General features: G+C 47.7%; 1 protein-coding gene across 1 annotated transcript in view; it reads right to left on the bottom strand.

Moving 5' to 3' along the window:
• Positions 1–1,016: 1,016 nt before the first annotated feature.
• GPC3 (glypican 3) overlaps positions 1,017–22,430 on the bottom strand; it is a 149,189-nt gene continuing 127,775 nt past the window's right edge. Inside the window, exon 8 of the mRNA XM_065077611.1 lies at positions 1,017–2,153. Within this exon, the coding sequence (XP_064933683.1) occupies positions 1,978–2,153 (176 nt within the window). The 3' untranslated portion in view covers positions 1,017–1,977. The remainder of the gene's footprint in view (positions 2,154–22,430) is intronic.

Raw genomic sequence — 22,430 nt, 5'->3', positions numbered from 1 at the left:
CAGGGGGATGAAAGGAAATGATCAGAAGGGAAGAAGCGATGGGAATTCAAGTGGCGCTAATAAAATATTCCCTTTGGTGCAGCAGAGGCTCACAGGCACAGCCAGCTGCAGCACGGAGAGCAGGGTGACAGGGACAGCTGGGCTGATGCATGAGCAAAACAGCAGGAGAGTCACAAAACACCTCTGCCAGCAACAACAATGGCTCTTCCCTGTGTCACCCCTGTGCACCTAGGGCTCCCCAGCAAGATCCCGATAGACAGACGATTGCAGTTTGGCGTGTGAACATGTGAAATACAAATACGCATCTCACCAGCATGGATGTAAAAAATCAGCGCTTACGGGAACACTGTATGGCACCAGCGCTGCCCAAACATCCCTGGTGCTCACCCCGATGAGGATGGGACAGGAGGCATCTGAAACCCAGTGGAAAGCTCTCCAGCAGGTCAGCCACGGCTCAGCCCAGATCTGCTCCTCTCCATCAGGAGTGGTGACCTGCGAGTTGAGGTCCCCAGGCAGAGGAGCGGGGTGAGCAGCCAGCTCTCCCTCTGCCACTGCTTGTCACAAGACTTCAAAGGAGGGCCAGCCAGATCAGCCCCACCACTTCAAAGTAAGACCGGGCAAAGTTTCCGCTTTCCAAAGCATCTGATTGCATGGTTCAGATTTATCTACTGTCTCGCAAACATAAAGTTGCTTTCAAAAAGGTCTAAGGAACACAAATATTTAAAGCACGCATGTGAGTGTGTGTGTGCACGCAGACATGCGCTCACTGCAACTTAAGATAGTGCAGATATAATCACTCTAGAAAAGTAGCATTTTGAACAGGAATATGTAATCATTTTGGCCAGTAACCAAACCAAACACTCCCTGGCCTCAGCCCATCCATGTAATCAGACTATGCCAAGCCTTTCTGCAGTGGCCCAGCCCGACCCGGGCACTGGTGGCTTTTCCAGGCTGCCCACTCCAGGAACAAGGCAGAGCATCGCCTCACACCACAGCAGGCTACTTCCAGTGCACCCTTTAGAGAGCAACCTATCTTTATTTTAGAGATAGCTTAAGTAAAGTAACATGCAAAGAAACACATGAGTAAGAGTCTCATCTGCCTCAGGCTCCTGCAAATCCTTTTCTTTTCCTCCCTCGTAGCACAATGTGTTGCACGCCCGTTATTCATCTCTGTAAAGCACGGCGTGTACATCCACGCTGTCTGTCCTTTGGCTGGAGCTGTGTTTGCAGATTTCCCGTGGGAACGGAGGTGCTTCTCCTTTGACGAATAAAACCACGGCATTGCATGGGCCACGGGGATGCTGGAGGGGACTGGCTGTCTGCACTGGAGGGCTTTGCAGGACCTGGCTGAGAGACGAGCAGCAAAACCACCTGCAACTTGTCATGATGCAAGTGTGCTTCATGCCCACGGGAGCACATCTCCACAACAACCTCCTCTTCTGCAGCATCTTTCCTCCTGCCATGTGTTTGACCTTCACACACCCTCTGTATTATATGCCTGGCCAGATTCCTAGGGGTGATCCTCAAATTTGGATTAAGTACAAAAACTGCTTGAAGCACAGACAAAATCTGTGTTAAGTCAACTAGAATCAGGGGTCTGATATTTGCTGAGAGTATTTCATAAATCATAGGTGTTTTGTACCCCATGCACATTTGAACAACTCAAGATGAAAAATGGTCTTCAACTTAAGAGCAAGGGAGACCTCAGTCTTCAAAAACTGTGAGAAACACAATTTAATATCAAGCTTCTTATATTAAACAAGATTATCTTTAAAAAGCACTGCATTTACCAGTTTACCATGAACAAACGCTTTTTTGGGGGAGGGAGTTGTGTGAAGATGCCATATTCTTTTATAAAACCGACTCAAGTCCTTTGCCCTGTCTTTGGAAATGTGCATATATTTCAGGAGACATTCCAAATGTCTTCCTCATTAAAAAAAGGCATGGAAAGACACAGAGCGATGCCACCGGCACGGCTCATGGCCGGAGGCCCAGCAGCAGCGGCAGGACCAGGGTGACGGCAGTGGCAGGACCAACACGAGGGGCTGCACTCCCGGGGTCGCCGCTGGGGATCATGGCACCATCTTTGCTTTGCTGATTCAGAAGCTGCTTGTTTGCGGAGACGTCGTCCATATCCAGGTCGTACGCCAGCTCTGAAAGCAGAAGGAGAGAGGTGGTTAACGACAGGCGGTGCGTGCTGGCATCCCAGGGCACAGCACATCCAGCCCACACCAGCACTGGGGTCCCCAGGGCAGCCCATGGAGGGTCCAGTGTGTCTGAAGGAATCCCAGCAAGGGTGGATGGGTAAGAAGAGTTCAGCAAACATCTTGTCAGCCCTGCAGCCAGCCCTGGTCCCAGAGCACCTCCTAGTACCCTACACCAAACCTTACACTTGGAAAGACCAAAAAATCACAACTGTAAGGTGCCCCAGTAAGAAAACAAAAGAGACATTAGGGGACCTGGATTACTGGAGAGCTACTCCCAAGGAAAATCAGCTGAGCTTTGGAGCGGCTGTTTAGCAATGCCAATCACGTCTTCTCCCCAGACACTGTACGGATGTGTGCAGGAGTGAGGAAATCCAGGCGAACACAAATAGTTTCCCTGAACCCAGAGTCAGCACAAGGACTTGCTCACCAAATACCTCTTGGTTGGAGGACCCGAGGAGCTCTGTATTTCTTCAGTCTTATTTAAATGTGTGCAAAATATGCTCCTTACAGCACTTACAACACATCCATCCCATCCCCTGTCCACCTCATCAAAGTGCTGGCGAGTGAGGAATGTGAACGGATCACACACCCCGGCCACGCTGGTGTTGCAACATGGGGACTTTGAGACGAAGCACATGGGAGCTCCAACCCAAGAAAATGTCCAGTATAAACGTTTTTATGGTCCTGGCAGAGGAGCATGATATTAATGGGGGAAAAGCTTGTGACAACCCATCACTGGCTACAAGGGACCTGCTGAGCAGTAAGTCACAGTTGCCATTGTCTCCCAGGGACATGGAATAAAAAAGTCCACATAGACGCTGTGGAAAGGCAAGAAAACAGCAATTCTCAAGGCCAAAAACAAAAAGCAAAAGGTGTTTTAAGATGCCATTAGCCAGATCCACCTGGGGCATTTGTACCTGCTGAGCATCTGCACTGAGAGGGTGCACTCGTGCTTGATGCAAGCCAAGGGGTCCTTCACTCCCCTTCTTATGCTGCTGGTGTCTCCTTCTGGCATCCAGGCTTTTTGTCTGGATGGGAATCAGTTAAGCCTGTCCATCTCATCCCTTAAGCCTGGCCTTTGGAAGTGGAGGAAGCTGGTGGTTTCCATCAGAAAAGGCCCTGGATCAAGCCTTTCACAAGCCCTCATGGATCACCAGCATACTGATGGGTTTGGATCATCCCACCCCACCCCTGAGAAAGAATCCAAGAGACTGAATAAACACTGCAGTTAAAAAACACTGCATCAATCCAGCGAGCACCACTGCCAAGGCAAACAGGCAGTATTTCTTAATAAAAAACACCTAAACACTGCAAAACAAAAGCATAATGATGTTAGCATCACAAGTGAGTCAGCCCAGGCCATCAAAGAGGGTGAGAAATGGCTAAAAGGGAGCAGATATCCACCTGCACAAAGGGCCAGGTGCAAGCAAAGCCAGCCCGGTAAACTCTAACTTATCCAAGAGATTCCCACAGGTGGTGGCATTCCTCTTCTCCATAGCTTTCCTGATTTTCTTCTTAATATTACAGATATTCTGCAGTCCCCTGGAGCTGCATGCCCATGGACAGAGCAGGAAAAGGTGCCACCCTGGAAGGGATGTGCCACAAGGCCACCTCTGCCCATCCTGTGCCACTTTCCAATCTCAGAAGGATGCACAAAGGATGCTCAGGCTGCAGTGCAGTTTGGGAGCAGCCCGGATGCACCATCTTATTTTCCCAAGGTCATTTTTGCAGAGTAAGTGAAGGGATTTTGAGTTAATAAAACCACAGCAGATTATTTCGCAGCTGGTCATTTTACACAAGACTCCTCAGCTGGTACGATGGCCCACCAGGATGAAGTTGGCCAGCCCTGGTGTGTTTTGGAAGGTGTTTCAACAAACTCTAAAGACTCCTAAAGCCTGCTCCCAGGTCAGCGATCTGCAGCGGGTGGGCAGAGCTTTTGGGGCAGAATAGTCTCTTCTTGTGCATCCTAGCAAAACTAAATTAAAAAAAATCATAGAAAAAGAGTAACAACTCTTGCCTTCAGTTTAGAAAAGAAATTTGCAAGAAAAGAGTGCTTCAGCAAGGTCCTTCACAGCACAAAGCATTTTGACATTCCCATTTAAAGCCTCATTCTGCAGTGCTGTAATTTGTAAGATACGGGTTCCTGCCTGGTTCGCACTGCAGCAGTTGAATGGTGTTGGATATGTTCAGCCCAAGCACACCAAAGTTAATATTGCAGACATATTCTTTCACATGGGAAATTCTCAAATTCTGAGATATCACATGAACCTGAGTAAGGGCAATTTTTGAAATAATGAAATTTAACCCAGATGGGGATGGCAATTCTTTCATACATCCTCTTCGACCAAATTACAGAGAAGTTAATAGGAACCCTCATCATTGGATATTTGAGAGCTATTTTCCTAGCCTTGTTGAATTGCTTCAGAAGTTTAGGGCTTGGGTGTGCCATTTGTTTTCACTGTTCCTTCCATTATTTCCTTCTCTGGGCTTATTTTTGCCCAATTGTATTTTAGGCTTGACAGATTTAGACATACATCCTTTATTTTGTATTAATAATGGATCTGTAACTCTTGCAAATCCCTTTCACTTAACTTCTAATGACCTTTGGTACATAGGAGGAAAGGAAAATAGAATATTAGCCTCTAACAGACCTGAGGCAGCTGATAAGTAGGCACAGGCAATAACAACTTAAAAAATGTATCATAATAATCATATTTCAAATCCAGGAATACAAATTAGCAAATATTCCTAAGCAGGTATTTCTTGAAAGGGCTTCATTAGGGCTCCAGCCTTCGTTAGGATCTGCAGTTAGCCCAGGCTGCATCCCTGCACCTCCTGTTTTCACAGCACCAGGGGAGAAGGAGCCCCAGCACCACGGATGGAACTGCAGGATGGCTGGTGGGGTGACAGAAACTACCCCCACACACACACCATTTCAGTCACTGCCACCCAAAACTCTCCCTTTATGCTATAAAATAACCCAAGAGAAGCTGCTCCTCTGCCTCCCTGCTACCCAGCCATCCTCTCCCAGCTGTGATCACCCACTTAATTCACTGCCTCAGCTGTGGTCACCCACTTAATTCACAAGTTTCTCCTACAAAGTGGCCCTTTGGCCTGCAAAGGCTTTATTTTTTTGCGGGGGGGGGGGGGGGGGGGGGGGGTGGGGTGGGCAGGAACTAGAAAAATCTGTTTCTGTTTATAATCAGTTGGAGTCCAGAGGGTATTATCAACAATCTGCACTAATTATGTATTCAATCTTCACTCATTTTGGCCCCTCTTGTCCTCTGGGCTGCTGATTAGATAATCCCCTTAAAATAATAGTCAATCATTAGCTCTGCTTTTTTCTCCCCCCTGCCTGCATGCAAGCCGAGCGTGCCGTGCCGCTTCCCGAGTCCTCACGCAGCTGGTGAAAGGTCTCCAGCCGAACACAAGCCAGTCCCTCCGGAAGCATCTTTTGTAACAAAAGCCCCTCTAACACAAAGCTGCTGCGCTTTGCTCCCAGGATGGCAAAAGCTTCAATGGTCTCGCAGTGTGGATGACAAAAACCTGCCGCCAGCTCTACAACACGCACTTTCCGCATCCGCAAAATAAAGCGGCGGCATTCTTCCGTGGATTAGGACTAGAATTAGGCGTACCAACTCTGCACAAGCTTATTGGGCAGGGATCATTAAAAAGCTCTTCTTGCTGGAGCACACGAGCTTTGGAAACGGCTACAAAAGGCAGCTGAAGTGGGAGGAGGTTGGTTTTAAGTTGGTTTAAGTCCCATGGCAGCTGGCGCAGGAGAAGCCGGGGGGATGAGTACTGGCACGCAGGCAGCGTTTGGGCAGGAGTTCCCCTGCCAAATCCACCGCTGCCTCCTGAAACACCCCTTTCCATCCCTTAAAGGGCAATGCGGTCTTAAGCAAAGAACTGCTCACAAATGGCACTGCAGCAAATGACCTCCAAGAGGACAGTGCCCAGCTCCCACGGGCTGGCTCAGCCACTGCCCAGAGCCAGGGAATGTCACCTCGCGGGCAGACATCTGGGCTGTACCGCTGCCAAGCCTAACCTGGCAGATGGCTCCAGCCATGGACCTAACATAGAAACAGAGTTGTCACAGACAGCCATGCGTGAAAACTGCTTCTTGGTGTCACTTGATAGCTCTGCTGGTGCACCGGGCAGCCACAACGGGTGCAAAGGGGCAAAACCATCATGCCTAATGCAGCATGTTCACCAAATGAGGCTGCTGACTGGGCTGAAGCACTTGTGGGGATGTGGTGATGGCCCTTGTTTGCAAATGATGGAAACTCCGTGGTGTGAAGGGATTAGGGAATGGATTGTGACCATGTGTTTCCAGTAAGTGCAAAACACGGTGAGTAGAAATATCAGAGACAAACAGGGCAGCCTGGCAAGCTTTGGTGATCAAGCTCTGGTGATCAGTTGTGAACATTTGCCTGCGTGTGTCCTTCAGGACTGGTCTAGAAAGCACATCACTGATTAGAATTACATTCTCTGGGGTGTATCACTTTATTTATTTTTTCTAAGCAGCAAGCCTTATCAGTGTGGGGAACAAACTGCCAGTGGATGCAGCAGACTCCAAAGCAAGACTAGATTTCTTAAAGGGAGAGATGTTTGAGCCAAGCTCAAGCTGTTGACTCATTACAAGGTGAAGCATCACAGCCTGTGATCCCACAGACCAGATTGCTTGACCCTGGTTTCCAATTCTTTCCACCTCTACAGCACCAACCACTTCACTCTCACAGGTGTTTGCACCTGGAATCTAGAAGAACATCCCAAACTCTTCCTGTTGGAATACCAAAAGCTCTGCTCACCTCAGCCTCCAGTTACCCAGCTTTCTCATGCAAACAGCTCATACTACAAACATGCCTTTGCATCCACAAAGACAACATCTAAACCTACCCATGGAGTGACGTGGCCATGGCTGTGCAGAGAGAGCCGGGATCCCCTACCCTCTGTTTCTCCAAAACACCTTAAACACTTCCAAACACCAAGCCAAGCATGGTTTCGACTCACCAGGGAGGTTTTGCCCTCTGGCTTATTACCACTAAAATCCTGGAGCACCAACAGGTTTGCCAGTTCCCTTCTTGTGCAACGAGATGCAACAGCCCAGCCATAGGTGCGGCCGCGCCGGCGCGTAATTAAAGCACTGAGCCAGGGCTGGCCGCGATGCTTGTATTGGCACCATTGCAAGATCACCGAGATGGATGTGCAGCATGTGCATGGTCTTGTGCCTCTGCTTTTCCACCTCCTCCGCAGCAATTTAGGAGGTGCGGCTCTTGGCAATACATATTTGGACAAAAAAGAAGAAAAAATCCTGCTCAACACCATCCCGCTGCCGTTGGCAATGCGGCTGAGGGATCCTGGCGCAATTCGGCAGCAAGCGGTAAAACCGACTTCCTGGGCAGAAACCCAAGGGAATTGGGTATGAGATCGCCAATTTGCAAACCAAGACTTTTCCCCCCACTTGTTTTTTCCGCGCATCCCACTGCCAGCGTGCCTCTGGTGGCCCACAGCCTGCAGCGTGTGTCCCCGAGCAACACAAACTCCGCAGGTGCCACCACAAAACCAGCACCAATTCAGGCGAAGTTCCCCCAGGATTGAAGCAACCTGGAGGGCAGCAACGAGATTGATTTGGAGGGATCAAGTAATCCAGCACAGAGAAGTGAGGAAGCTCCAGCTCAGCCTCACACCAGGGGTGCAACCAGGTGCTGCGCGGGGTACACAGGGCAATTGCCCATGAGCTCTGTGAGGCAGCCAGTACACACATTCCGGCTCCCCAAACTCCAGCATCCAGTCTTGTTCATGGATATCTTCAAGCTTTCCATGTGGCAAAGGCACAAAACACACCCCAAAATCCAGCACATCACACAGTACAGGCAGAGGGGCTGCATCATGACCCCAAATCAAGAGACTAGTCCTCCACCCCACCTTGGCTGGAGGCTGGTGGCAAGGAAGGGCTATCATTTATGACCTGGGACTATGTTTACTTTGGAAATGTACTCATTACATTTTTCCTTGCTCCTTGGTATGCTCTAGCATTTACCTCAAAGAGAATCTGGCGTCTGCAATTGCATTAATCATCTTCCCCCTGGCAGCAAGTGGAAGAGTTTCTGAACTGTACTTGCAGAGCAGAGCCACAAAAACTGTTTAGCAAAACACGCTCATGTAATCTATTAAAAATTAAGAAATCTCATTAGCATTATTAATTTGAAGCACCGGAGTCCTTGCACTTCGATGACGAAGCATCATGCCACGGTGTGATATCCAGATGTACTGTCCAGAAAAAGAGCTGCTACCTAAAGGAACTTAGGACAGAAGAACTGAAAAATAGGGAGCTAAACATGGACAATCAAAAGCATCTACAAAGGCAGGAGTCAAGAAAGAAAATGAGGAAAAGCTGGAAACAGAAGAATAGGAATAGAAGTGAACTGATTTACAAGGCAGTGCTATAGGACTAGGTCAAGCAATGGCTCTGCATATTCCCCATGTACCTCAGTCCACCCAGACGTGGAGTCACCCATCCCCATCTGATCACTGCTGTCACCTGAGGCATCTCAGGATAGTCTTGATTTTGGGAGCTGATGTTCCCAGTGACAGCAGAGCAAAATGGAATGCTTCGTATTTCCTCTAATGACCAAAACCAACATAATCACATCAAACTGAAATTTTCTCCTTAATTTTTGCTCCCCCAAAAGCTCTTCAGATACAACCAGGATGGGTAGCTCTTGCTTGCTACCTGCTGGCCTTCAGCTCTTCAAGCTCAGGACACTTAGTGACATCCATAGAATCATAGAATCGTTTCAGTTGGAAGAGACCCTCAGGATCACTGAGTCCAACCATAACCCAACTCTAGCATTAAACCATGTCCCTAAGAACTTCGTCTAAACGCCTTTTAAACCCCTCCAGGGATGGTGACTCCACCACTGCCCTGGGCAGCCTGTTCCAATGCCTGACAACCCCTTCCGTGAAGAACTTTTTTCTTAATATCCAATCTAAACCTCCCCTGGCACAACTGGAGGCCATTTCCTCTTGTTCTATCACTTGCTACTTGGGAGAAGAGACCAACCCCGTCCATGCTACAACCTCCTTTCAGGCAGTTGCAGACAGTGATAAGGTCTCCCCTCAGCCTCCTTTTCTCCAGGCCCCAGGTCCCCCAGCTGCTCCTCATAAGACTTGTGCTCCAGACCCCTCACCAGCTTCATCGCCTTCTCTGCACTCTCTCTAGTATTTCAATGCCCAAAACTGAACACAGGATTTCAGGTGCAGCCTCGCCAGCACCGAGTACAGCAGCACAATCACTTTTCTAGTCCTGCTGGCCACACTATTCCTGATACAAGCCAGGATGCTGTTGACCTTTTTGGCCACCTGGGCACACTGCTGGCTCACGTTCAGCCGGCTGTCACCAACACACCCAGATCCCTCTCTGACAGGCACTTTCCAGCCACTCTTCCCCGAGCCTGTAGCGCTGCCCGGGGTTGTTGTGACCCAAGTGCAGGACCCAGCACTTGGCCCTGCTGAACCTCATACAACTGGCCTCAGCCCAATGATCTAGCCTGTCCAGATTCCCCTGTAGAGCCTTTCTACCCTCCAGCAGATCAACACTCCCACCTAATTTGGTGTAACGTACTAAGGGTGCACTCAATCCCTTCATCCAGATCATTGATAAAGAGATTAAACACCCGTGTACTAGCAAGACCCACAAAGACAGAGCCTTAAGGGGAACGGCTATGGTCCCAGCCTTCCGGATGCCGGCTGCTAAATGCAGCCCTCAAGGCAGAAGGATGTTTCTCAATGCTTGATCAGAAAACCCATAGTGGTGTCACGGCACCCAGGAACATCTGACATCTTCTTTTGTGACTCACCATGTGCAGAAACCAGACTTGGACAGGGCCCAGGCCACAGCATTCGTGCTCCGTTTAAGCAAGCAGAAATGTGCCTCTTCAGAAAAGACAGAGACTTTGTGCAATGTCTACGCTCAGTCAAAAAACCCTGGACATCCATCATTGCCCTACACTTGTAAGGAAAAGAAAACTCAAAGGTGGCTGATGTTTTGCTCCTTGAGCATGCACACAAGGAAAGCCCTCGAGCAGTGCTCCCAGCCTGGGGATCAAAGCGACAGAGGCTGTACCAGGCTACAACTCACAGCACCAAGGAAAACATCTAGAGGGAGATTTCAGGTCATAACCCAAGAATTCCGCTTGGGCATGGACATACCTGCTGAAGCCATGAGTGGAGCTTGCAGGTAGGCTCAGGTGTGGTGGTACACAGGCATCTGCCCAGCTTGCCTCCGCTCCTGAGGAAACTCCGCGAGGTTTTCTGCTTTTATATTGCCCAGGATTACTGGCGTGGCTGGAGAGCAAGCTTGCCCTGCCCGTGCCAGGGAACCCAGCCGGCCCTCAATGATTTGCACAGAGCATGGGTTGAAGTGAGGTGAGAGTGTTGCCAAGGGAGAGGAGCCGAGAGGCTACAGCACCACCCTTTTTTTTTTAATTGTGTTAAGCTGCTAAAATAAATAAATACATAAGTGAATAAAATCCTGGCTTTGCATTAAAACAACATTAAAGTGACTTCAGCCTATAAAAATGGGGTAATGCAGGAGGCCCTGGGAAACATTACCATACCCAACTTTCCCACTTTATATAGAAAAAGAGGGGTGGGGTTCATAGACTGGAACTTTTTAACGACTTCAGGTCATGTTCCCAGCACTGAAAAGAGCGCCAGAAACAGCCACTGAAGTCTGAAACCAGGACCTGGCTTTGCATGGCCTTCTGTATGGCTGCAGAGAAAGACCCAGACTAAACCCAGCTACTTACCAGCTGCATGTAACACCTGACGCACAAATGGGACTGATTCCTGCTCCCTGCCTCTCTCCTGGACTGAGAGCAAACCCTGGTCCCAAAGCACCACTGGAACAATGGTGATGAATGCTGGAGCTGGATGGTGTGGATGGTGGTGGCAGCTCTGATGGAAAACCTGGCATCATCCCAGCTGAGTGCCCGGACACTGCGGCTGTGGTGTGTGGGATGTGCCAGATCCATCTCATCACACTTGCTCCTTCCAGGGGGCCAAGGGGCCTCCCAGTGTGCTTGGGGAACTGCGGCTGGGACCTCACCAAGCCAGCGCCCATGGCTGGGACCATGGTGGAGCTCAAGGAGACCATCTTGACTGCTCCTAACCCAGGAGGAGGGAGCAAGGGAGGGAGGGGATCGGCACCAGGATCCTGCCTGGCACCTCTATGGGTCAGCTTCCACAGAGGGTACCAGGGACAAGGCCACACAGCTCATGTGGGAGCATCCGGACTGCTCTGGGGACACATCCATCAGCACAAAGAGTAGTTATTGGCCGAGCTGTAAAACACAGAGATGACAATGCAAGAGGACTCCAAAGTCTAAGCCCACAAATGCCTCCCCCTCTGTCCTATCTGTAGCGTTCATAGCTCAGTCTCAGGGATGTCACAATTGCAGTGGAAAATCAAAATAAAAAGGCTACGTAATCCAGTTTGTAAATCCCTTGAAAAATACAAAATCCTCTCTAAAACGGATTACAGAGATTAGAGATAAAAGTTTCCTGGAAATCAAGAATTGCATCTCAGCGTTACTCCTCTCCCACCCTCCCAGAAAAGGGAAAAGATGTGGGGGCTCATGCTCCACACCATCCCGCTGCACCCCTCCTCAGCCATCACCCCAGCCTTGGGGAGCAACAGCAGCTCCCTCCAGCTCCGTAAAACAGCATAGCTGTTTCTACCTGATTTTGCCGCCCTAAACATTATTTTGAGGCATTATCTGCTGTATTTACCTGAGCCTATGGGCAACGTGCACAGGTGGTAGGAAATCTGCCTGCATCAGGGAGAGGAGATGTCTGCCAGCCTCCTGCACACTTTGTGGTCCATGTCTTTTCTGCAAAGGCTCTACGGGACCGTGCCCTGTGCTGCTGTGGTTTTGTGAGCGGCAAGAGCTGCAGCCACACCTGTGGGTGCCCAGTGGAAAAATGTCCTCTTAAATCAGGGTGGTCTTCTAAAAATCAAGATGTTTCGCTTGGCTGTGCCAATAGTGACAATGTTATCAACAGAGATAAGTCAAACACTCATGTGCTGATGATACAAAAATATTTAGTGGCCATGCTATTAATATTCTGACACATTAAAATCTGCATTTTGTTTAATATTTTGACATAAGTAGCCACAGTCAATGGCAGCAGGACGATTTTCTGTTGGGAATTTTTATTTCATGAGAGTTTTTGTGCTTTCATTCTTATTTGGAACAACAACAGAAAAGATTGCAATATTAGCATTCCCAGCAGAGCACGCATTCAAGTTTCTGACCTGTTATTGCTCAAGGACTTCTGCAGCTGCAGATGCCTGTTTGGAGCTACAGTTCGGTCACTTTGAATGATGCTCATAGAATAAGGATCAAAACACAGCTTGACCAAAAGGGCATTTTATGAACATTGCAGCCCAAGTTAAGTGCTGATATGAATACTTACATTTGCCCTTATAATAGGTCAGTTCTAATAAAATTAACACTCTTTTAAATAATGCACTCTATTTTTATTTATTTCATGGTTTTGTGCCTTATAGCTTTGAGAACATATCCTCTCAAATCCTTTCCATCACTCTGGGAACATCTGGATGTGTTAGCATCTGGAAGCCAACTTCTCCAGAGGAATAAGGAGGGGTGCTGCTTTCGATCCTTGCTCCACCTGCTCAACTTGAATTTATCCACCAAAGGCTGTTTTCTCTGCCCCCTTCTCCCCGCTGGAAAAAAAAAAAAAGCTAACACAGACTTCTTTTCCCAATAGGAATCACTACTGTAAATAAACAACTAAACACTGAACTAAAAGCACTAGCAGCGTTAAGGCTCCTTTGAAAAGAGACAACAGAAAAAACAAAGCAGGGGAAAATCTGGTCTCTTTTCTGCATTTCACTGGCATGGTAGAGGCAAAATGAACTTACCAGTCCAGGACAGGGGATGTCTTATTGGTGTAATACAGCTGGTTAACTGTTCTTTAGAGATATTCATCTCAAAAGCCAGAACAGAAAGAGCATTTTCCCCCCTTTTATTTATTTATCTTTTTTTGTGCCAACTCACCTTAGCTGAAAAGCACATTGAGATTGTAATTATGGGAAGGCTTCATCTAGTAGATTTGTAAACTCAGCTATCGGCTTGAATTACTGGAATTAGCAAGGCTAATTTAATGTCACTGTTCAAAATAGCTCAGATTTGGAATTTCTTAATGGCCTTAGGAGAAGGAGTCTTTATGCATACTGCAATCTAGGCTTCATTCTTAGACTAAATTCCTTCTCATAGATTTTGTGAATGCCCTGTTTTGTAGCCAATACAAACTCTGTCCAGTAAAATAATGTAAGGACTCAGAATGAAAAGAGATTAGCTGTTCCCTGCTCCTGTTATTTTAAAGCAGAAATAACTTTGGCTTCCACTGATTCATAGACAAAGCTTGAAATGCAAAGCATGCTCAACTCCAGATTCAGCATGAAAAGGACCTTAAAATATTCCCGAGTGCAAGTAATGGACTTATTAGAGGGAAGAAAAGAGGCACTTTTCACAGAATCCCAAGCTCTTTAGTCCTGTCATATCAATAATCTTGCTTAAGAATTTCATTCTATTTACATTTCTTTCCATTTCAAATATTCTGCCTGACTCCTATGAAATACAACATTTAAAACGTTGCAACACTTTTAAAGTGTTAATTAATTAATACAACACTTTTAAAGCGTTAATTTATTTCTCTTAATGCTCCGTGGCAAGTGGGGTAAAACGTCTGCAGGTGATCCAAGTGTGAGCAGGCGCGATTGCGTCAGGACAGGGTATGACAGGGAACAATTCTGTACAATGTGCAGTTTTACACCTGACAATTGATAAATGAGGATATAATTTTAAAGACTTGGTCAAAAGCATCTTCTTTAAATAATGACAGTTGATTGTGCTGGAACTCAACGTACCTGCAATCTGTTCTCCTTTCCTTTATGTTTAAAATCCACAAAAACAATGCTGACAGTGAGAAAAAAAGGCTTTATAGATGTAAGGAATGCAATCTGCCTGGTTGTCCCTAAGCTACCAAAATATATATTTTTTTTTTCTTAAACAAAGTTTTCTTATTTTTTGCATGATGATTTAATCTAAAACCAGCACTAAGCAAGTAGTAGCAATTTTGCTTCTTTGTTTGAAGAAATGGCCGAAAAACAAAAGTATTTCAGGAACAAATTACAAAAGCCTGTGTAGAAACATCAGGAAAGCAGATGGAGATGTCCCTGATCATCGCTCTTTAAGGAGCAAGGGGAGATTTTTTTCTCCATTTTGCTCCATGTCCCCGCGACAACTTACACCAGTCAGGAGCATCATAGCATGGAGAGGAGAGAAGCATAGGGATACATCTGCCCACAGCCCTCCCCAGGATGGCACCATCAGAGAGCAAAAGACCCAAAAATACTGTGATAGAAGGAGTAGCCATCCTGGGATGGACACACACAACATGCGGTACCAGCCAGTGCTGATTTTCACAGACCCAGCCGTGTGTTTTTTGTCTGGAAACGTGAAGTACAGCGATGGCACGCTGCCTTTCACCCAAAGGTCTCAAAGCACATTGCAGGCGTTAATTACACCCTCTGCTTTGGAGATTAATTAACCACTCAAGCCTCATGGTCTCCAAAAGCCAAGCACAAGCCTCCATTTACTAATGATGACAACTGAGCTGAGGTTGCAATGAGGCTTCACAAGCACCGATGGGTGAGCTGGGAAAAGCACCTTTGAGCACCCCAAGTCACTTGGCAGCAGTGGCCTCTTCCTCCTGGGATGCTTTTAATTCCTCCTTGTCCCCCTGTGCAGGTAGCCACTGGAGGTTTTGCTCTGAAAACACTCCTTATGGCAAAGCATGGAAACCAGAGAGACCAGGGAGCAGTGGGGACAAGGAGCAGTCCGGTCCCACAGCCATCTTGCAGTGCACCCGCTCAGCCCCTGTTTCTAAGGACATTTCAAGAAGTCTCCAACATTAGTGGTCTTTTTTCCTAATTATGAACTCAACAGCCCTGATAAGACACATCCTGCATCCATGTGCCAAGAAGCAACAGAACTCAAATCACCCTCATCGCTTTCACATGTGCCACTGGCTGCTGTGTCACCCTCCTCAGGCTGCAGAAGATGACCAGGCTGCCTTTTTCTGCCCATCCTCCCAAGCCATCCAGCTGTGAGACATATACGTATATATATACCCAGCAGCTTTGCCAGCAGGGAACTCCTGTGATGCTCTAGCAGGGAGCGGCAGGGGCTAAAACCATGACACTGTGGTCACCTGCCTGGATGACTTCATGTCTTCTCAGAAGTTGGTTGAACCATGTTTCCAAGGCACAGGTGCTAAGCAATGAGGGATTTAGATGAGCAGCCTACAAACCCACAAACATGTGCTGTCACTGTTTCTTTAGCAACAAATGCCTGGATGAAATAGGTGACAAGTGCATTAAAAAAATATCATACCTGTGCAACGGAGAGCTGGAACACGAAGGGGGATTGCCAGCTAACAAAAAGTGCTGGCTGTGCTGCAGCTGCAGCCTGGGAAACCCATTAAGACCACATGGGGTGTCAAATTGTATGTAACATGAGTGTTGGGCTTGCAGGCACTGTGTGATGACGGCCCCGCTATGGAGCCAGGCGGAAAGCAGCTCCAAAGAGACCGGAGATGACAAGAATTTCTCAGCATATGCCTGCCTTTGCCTCCCAAAAACTGGGAGGAGCAGGTGACCAGGCACAGCCCCCCGAGGGAACGCAGAGACACGGCAGGGTTTGCAGGGCCCTGGGAAGCCTGAGCTGCGGCTCAAGGCTGAGAAAGCATCTCCCAGCCCCGGCTGTGGGATGCAGAGGGGCAGATGCCCAGGGAGGGATCCCTTGCAGCGGGGTTTGCTATGGGGCTGCATCTGTTCACTTTGCTTTAGGGTCAGTGCAGTCCCACAGCTGTCCAGTCTCCCAGTGTGGGTTTCAATAGGATGGAAGTGATTTAGGAACCTCCAGGCAATCCCACACAGTGGTCCCGGTTACCCCATATCCTACATAACAGGAGCTGGTTAAGTATTTTTACAGACAAGTTTCTGTTCCTTAACATACGCAACAGGTCAGAGTTAGTCTTACTGCTATTAGCAACCAAAACAGCTCTCAAACTTTTGCTTCCCAACCCAAGTACAGCAGTTCTTTTCATTTAATGTGTAGAAATACCTCCTTGCTACATCCTTATTTTTGGAATTTATTTTATCTTTTTGTTGGTACGTGGAACCATTTTTCTTTTTTCCGCATTTTCTAATGAGTTCTGGCAGTGGGAAGTTGTTTGTAAATCACACAAGTATTTGTTTTACTGGAAACATCTGCTTTAACACATTTGTCTTGAAAAAACATTTTTTTTTTTTAAACAAAGGTATTAAGCTGCAATGTAAATTGGGCACATCTGTTTATGAGTCACTGCAATAGCACTGCCTCCAATGCACCAGATCACATGGATCTCCAGGGGCCTGATCCAGCAGAAATTAGAAACTTACAGCTCGCTCTGCTCCTTTTTCCGGCACTACTTTTCCTAGAGTATTGCTGCCTGATTTAATAAACTAAGGCCACTAAATAAGAACGAACCATTTAGCATCTGCTAATAGCATTAACTGTCTGGCCTAGCAGACACTTAACTATCAGCAAGATACTTAAGCTGGTGCCCCACTCCACAGGAACCCCAGATCACCTAGCTCCAACCCCCGTGCCATGGGCAGGGACACCTTCCACCAGACCAGGTTGCTCAAAGCCCCATCCAACCTTACCTTGGACACTTTCAGGATGGGGCATCCACAGCTTCCCTGGGCAGCCTGTTCCAGTGCCTCACCACCCTCACAGGAAAGAATTTCTTCCTTATATCTAATATAAATCTACTCTCTTTCAGTTTTAAATCATTACCCCTCACCCTGTCAATACACTCTCTATCAGAGTCCCTCCCCATCTCTCCTGTAGTCCCCCTTTAAGTACAGGAAGGCTCCTATAAGGTGTCACCAGAGCCTTGTCTTTCCTAGGTTAAACAGCCCAGTCTGCCCTCTGTGCTCCAACCCCTTGATCATCTTCGTGGCCTCCTCTAGAGCTTGAGCCTCTTTCAGTCTTCACAACGGCAGAAATGAAGCTACAAGTGCCAGGAAGGGAAATTGAAGGCAACAGTGCATCGGATGTTCCCTTCCAGCTGGGACCGGAGCACAAGCCAGACGTTTGCCCTGAGAGAGAAGGGGAAAGGAGAGCGTTTTGGGTATAAACGCATTCTTTCACATCCTCTGCGTTTGCCTTAGCAGATGATTTATGTGGACAAGGGAAGAGGAAGCGATATTGCAGGCTGTGTTCTGCAGTAACTTTGGGGAGCACACAACTATTTTTTTTTAATTTACTCTTTACTGGAATGATCTACCCAGAACCAGAAAAGGATGAGCAAATGTACTGAAGCTGCAGAGCAGCCAGCGGAGAGTTATCAGGGAGGCAGAGGATATTACTCAGACTTTGATAATAACCACCAGCTCCCACCTGCCAACTCCAGTCTGCCTAACACAAAAAAGTCCGAAAACAAGCTGCAGCAGATGTCTGCCTCCCCACGCAGGAAGCGTCTCCAGTATCCATGGGACACAAGCAACTCCAAAATAGCTTCGAGTCCAACAATTTTACAGGGACTCAAGATACTGAATTAAAACAGGAAAGGGGTGGGGGGGAGCAGGCGGGAAGGAAAAAAAAAAAGGATGTGTATCACATTGCAGTTGTAATTTACATTTGAGAAATCCTGCCGGGACTCCTGCGCTGCACTGAGATGGTGACAGATGCCCAGGCAGTCTGTCCAGCTGCCAAACCCGACACAGCCCACAGCAAGCGGGGTCCCACAGCAGCCAGCAGTACCTGCCGCAACCATACATACATCCCCGTGCATCGTGGTATACATAATCACACAAGCGAGCAGCCGGCCAAGGGATGCAGCAGCGCACAGGGACCCCCCAGCAAAGAGCCAGCCCCAGGGCAGGGCTCCGGGCACCGGCTCCTGGCTGCTCAGAGATGGGATACACAGAAAGTGCCCTTGGACGAAGGAAGGTGCGGGAAAAGGTGCTGCTGGGTTTGTGTTCTGATCCGTGCTGGGCATTGACCCAGCCTCCCATGGGAGGGAAGGGTAGATCATCGTCCCAGATCCCGCTGTAAGCGAAGAGGAAATGAAAGGTGGGAACAGACAGCAAGATGTTGTCAATGGCCCCAAATAACATTGAAGATATTTTCTTAAACAACAGAAGCTGGTCAAAATCCCAGATTTCCATTCCCAAAGAAATTGGGGAATGTGCTACTGCTACAAAGCAGAACAAAGGCAAAATGTGTCTAAGTTTTCTGTTATTTTGTTTGTTTGTTTGTTTTATAAAAAAGCAAGCTGACTTGGGGATGCCGAAACATACCACTCTAACAAAGTCCAATCAATTCATTTAGATTTTAGGTTTTTTTATGTGATATGATTAAAAATGTAACCTCAAACAGACTTTTAGACAAGAAACCGCTCTTGAACGAAAGCTGACAGCATTACCTTGCAGTACAGACAAGCAGGCTGCTGCTGCAGTTCCCTGCTCCAGGAGCAGAGGAAGACCTTTCAGTGTTTTTCCCAAACAAATAATCCCATCCAAAACCCCAGTGTGCTTCACTGCATCCCGATTCCAGCAGAGAGGCCTTTTCCAACACAAAGTCTTCCCATCAGAAAGTTTCCAACTTGCTGTAAAAGATACATGGAGGGGAGATTACATTCTGAGATCAAGCTACTTTTTGCCCCAAGTGAGATGCACTATAGACCCAGGGAAGATGGCAAGGCCGGTAAACTTCAGAAGCACTTGGCTACCTGAAATTTGCTGATATGGAAGAAAGCCACCTGGGCTCTCCTTAGAGCCATGAAAGCCCTGGGGTTGGATGGCGAAGGCAGAGCGCAGCCGCCACACGGGAAGGAGGACATCTCTCCTCCAGTTCACAGCTCATCCATCCCAACTGCGCAAGCAGTCAGGGATCTGCTGGAGCTCCACCTGGGAACTGGAGGAGTCGCACTGGGACAGACACACCTGGTTCAGTTCATGTTACTCCTGGTGTCAGCCCCGGCAGATGTGTGTGCACGGGTCAGGGCTAATGCACACCAGTTGGAGAGAGCTTCGTCCTGACGGATGATGAATCCCCTGTTTCTGGAGCACATAGAGCGGCGTTGACTCGGCAACCGATCATGTCCTGGTAATACACTGACTGACAAGTGATTTGCAGCACAGAACCAAACACACACTATGTTCACTTGCAAAACAAGGGGTAGGGAGTAGAGGGAAAAATGTGGATTAAAAACGAGTCTTGAGAGATTTCTCTGGAAAAGCATCCCTCTCCCTCTTTCTGCTATCTTTTTGGCAAGGACTAAAAAGATAGGCTGCTTTCTGGGCAGGTCTGTGTTTCCGTCTGCTGGAGACCATCAACCACCAGTTCCAGGCTCCAGGATCAGTCTCATGCACACATCCAGCAATGTGTTTTCCTCCAACCAGGCTACAATCCATGACTTCCCAGGGAGCATTGCTGTTTGGAAAGATCCAGGCATCTTACAGACATTTAACTCAGAGCTTCATTCAGTCAGGCTTGATTAGTTCATAGATACATACTTTTACATACATTGAAAGATGTAAAAACTGATTTTCAAGAAAGCGATGCTTCCGTCTGCAGCAAGTAGGAACCTGTTGGATCCCAGGGAAGGAGATCACTGCTGTGTGGGTTTTCACTCAACCACATCTGAGTAAGCATCAGCTCCCCAGAGCTTTCAGTGGTTGCTATAATGTGATGCTGCAACTCACACTGCTAGGTCATTGCCACAATCTCCTAGGTAAAAACAACCACATTTGTTCAAATTTGAGGAAGGGAACCAAGAGGTCAAAATTTTAAGTCAGTCTGAAGCATTTCAGTCTTTTCCATCTTCTCCCTTTTAGGTCTCAAGAGTGTCCTGAAAGTTTTACGTAAAAGTTTTCCAGTAAGTGTTGGCTTCCATGGTCCACCTGAAACATCACCTGTTCTCTTGGACACCTCTCTCAGGGCAAGATGATGGACAGATGATGCAGCAGCCACAGATGAGAGACCCTCTCCTAGGCCCTTTCAATGAGACAGGGCCACCCAGCCTCATTTTGTGTATACAGTTGTCACGCAGTTGTATTTCCCCAAGATACATTCTCGGCAGACACATGTTGAGCTCATTCCAAGCCAAGCTGCGTTTAACAGTCCTTGATGGACCTTAGCTCCATCTTCTTGTGTCTTTGACTCCATGTAAGCTTTGAGTGTCCCTACCATGGGATGTTCCTCCTGTTCAGTCCTTGCAGCTGCCCATAGTCAAATTTCCAGCAACGTGGGGGCATGTGCCAAAGGAGCCCAGTCTTACCTATCCCAGTCTTGCTGATGGCTGTGGTTCCTGAGTACCACCAAGCAGCAGCACAGCTCCGGTGCTGTCCCATGTCTGCTCCCCTTCAGTGGTGCCCAGGTAGTCAAAGACACCTGAAGTATACACAGATATAACAAAATCACAGAATAGTTTGGGTTGGAAGGGACCTTCAAAGCTCATCTGGTCCACCCCCTGCCATGAGCAGGGACATCTTCACCCTGATCAGGTTGCTCAGAGCCCCGTCCAGCCTGGCCTGGGATGCGTCCAGGGATCCACCACCTCTCTGGGTGTGACAGATGTACTTGACCCCCCCCAAGCAAACCAGCAGCAGTTTGGTACAGGCTCCCAAGGAGGTGATGACAAACTGCAGCAGGATCCCAAGAACCATGAGCTAATATGGGCACTCAGCACCACCTTGTCTTTGCACCAGAGCTAAAGACAACAAAGTGAGGTTCACTGATCCTGCAGTTCAATGGAAGGAATCTCAGCTGGACCAGCCTGTCCTGGACCACAGGGGAGTGGAAATGTCACCAGGAGAGAAGGCAGCCCTTCTTCAGACATGGCACATCCCCCATTTTCTGAGGCTAGGAGCCACGACAGCCACAGAGCAAGAGAGGCATGGTCCAGCCCCATGCCCACAGGATGGGCCCGTGATGTTTTACAGCTGAGTGCTGGCACACCGACACGAGTGTCGGGCACACGCATTGGCCAGCATGGCTGGGACACTCTCTGGGACCAGAGCCTTCTCCCCCAACGCCTAACAGGGCTGCACCCTCCAGCCTCATTTATTGCATCCCCGTTATCACTCTTATCAGCTTACCTGCAGTAAGGCATTAGTAAAAGCCAAGCCACTCATGAAAGGGACACCCTCTCCTACGCGAAAAGTCAATCAACACGTTATATTGTTATCAGGTTCGCAGACAAACCTGTCTTTGTACAACAAACTGCCCAGATACAGATGCCCTGACTATCAGCGTAAGGTTATCTTGTCCGTCCATTAGCAAGTAGCACCTGGTCTGCTTCTGTCTGAAATATCCTTTTATTTACCCTTAAAAAGAAATCCAGTTAAACTATTTTGTCTCTCCAGAACAAGAAACAATACATATAAATATATATAAAAAACCAAGTTTGTATCCAAGTCAGGAATTGTGTTTCCCAGCTTTGGAAGAATTCGCATGTTTTCAGCCACAGAAAAACTGATTCATCATCCTTTAAACATAAATATGACTATCACTACTGCAACGGGGCAGATTTTTGCATACTTTAAATTGTTTTGATGCGTTCAGTCATGTAAAATGCTACACTCGGTAACAATTTAAAGATACATTAGCTTCCAAATTACACTGTTGAAAAGGATCTCCTTAGACGCTCTGGCATAATATAAGCTGTACAACTTGCAACCCAAATAGAAGGTAAATCTTTTGCCAGCAGACTGGCATTATAAACATCTGGGACTGACAACAATCAGAGTTTTACAAAGGTTTTTGTGCATTTGTACACGTACGAGCAGAAGCATCATCTTGTCTGACCTTCAGTGTGCCTCCAACACCTCAACCTCACCCAGTCACCTTAGACTGAGCCCAAGAACCAGCTTCACTGGCACTGATCTGGGCTTCCCAAAGAAGGATGTTAGGCCAACATCTGCTCACACTGGGAATGTGATGCATATGATTTATGGATATGAGAGTATCAGGGATTTACATGCCCTCCACTGATGTGGCTTTAAAACAACTGGTACATAATTTTTTGCTTTGGGTCAGAATGGACTGAGGCAGTAGAATTCAGCTCCTAAACATA

The sequence above is a fragment of the Columba livia genome, chromosome 12 (genome assembly GCF_036013475.1).
Source record: "Columba livia isolate bColLiv1 breed racing homer chromosome 12, bColLiv1.pat.W.v2, whole genome shotgun sequence".
Lineage (NCBI taxonomy): Eukaryota > Metazoa > Chordata > Aves > Columbiformes > Columbidae > Columba > Columba livia.
This window is presented reverse-complemented; position numbering and strand designations above follow the sequence as displayed.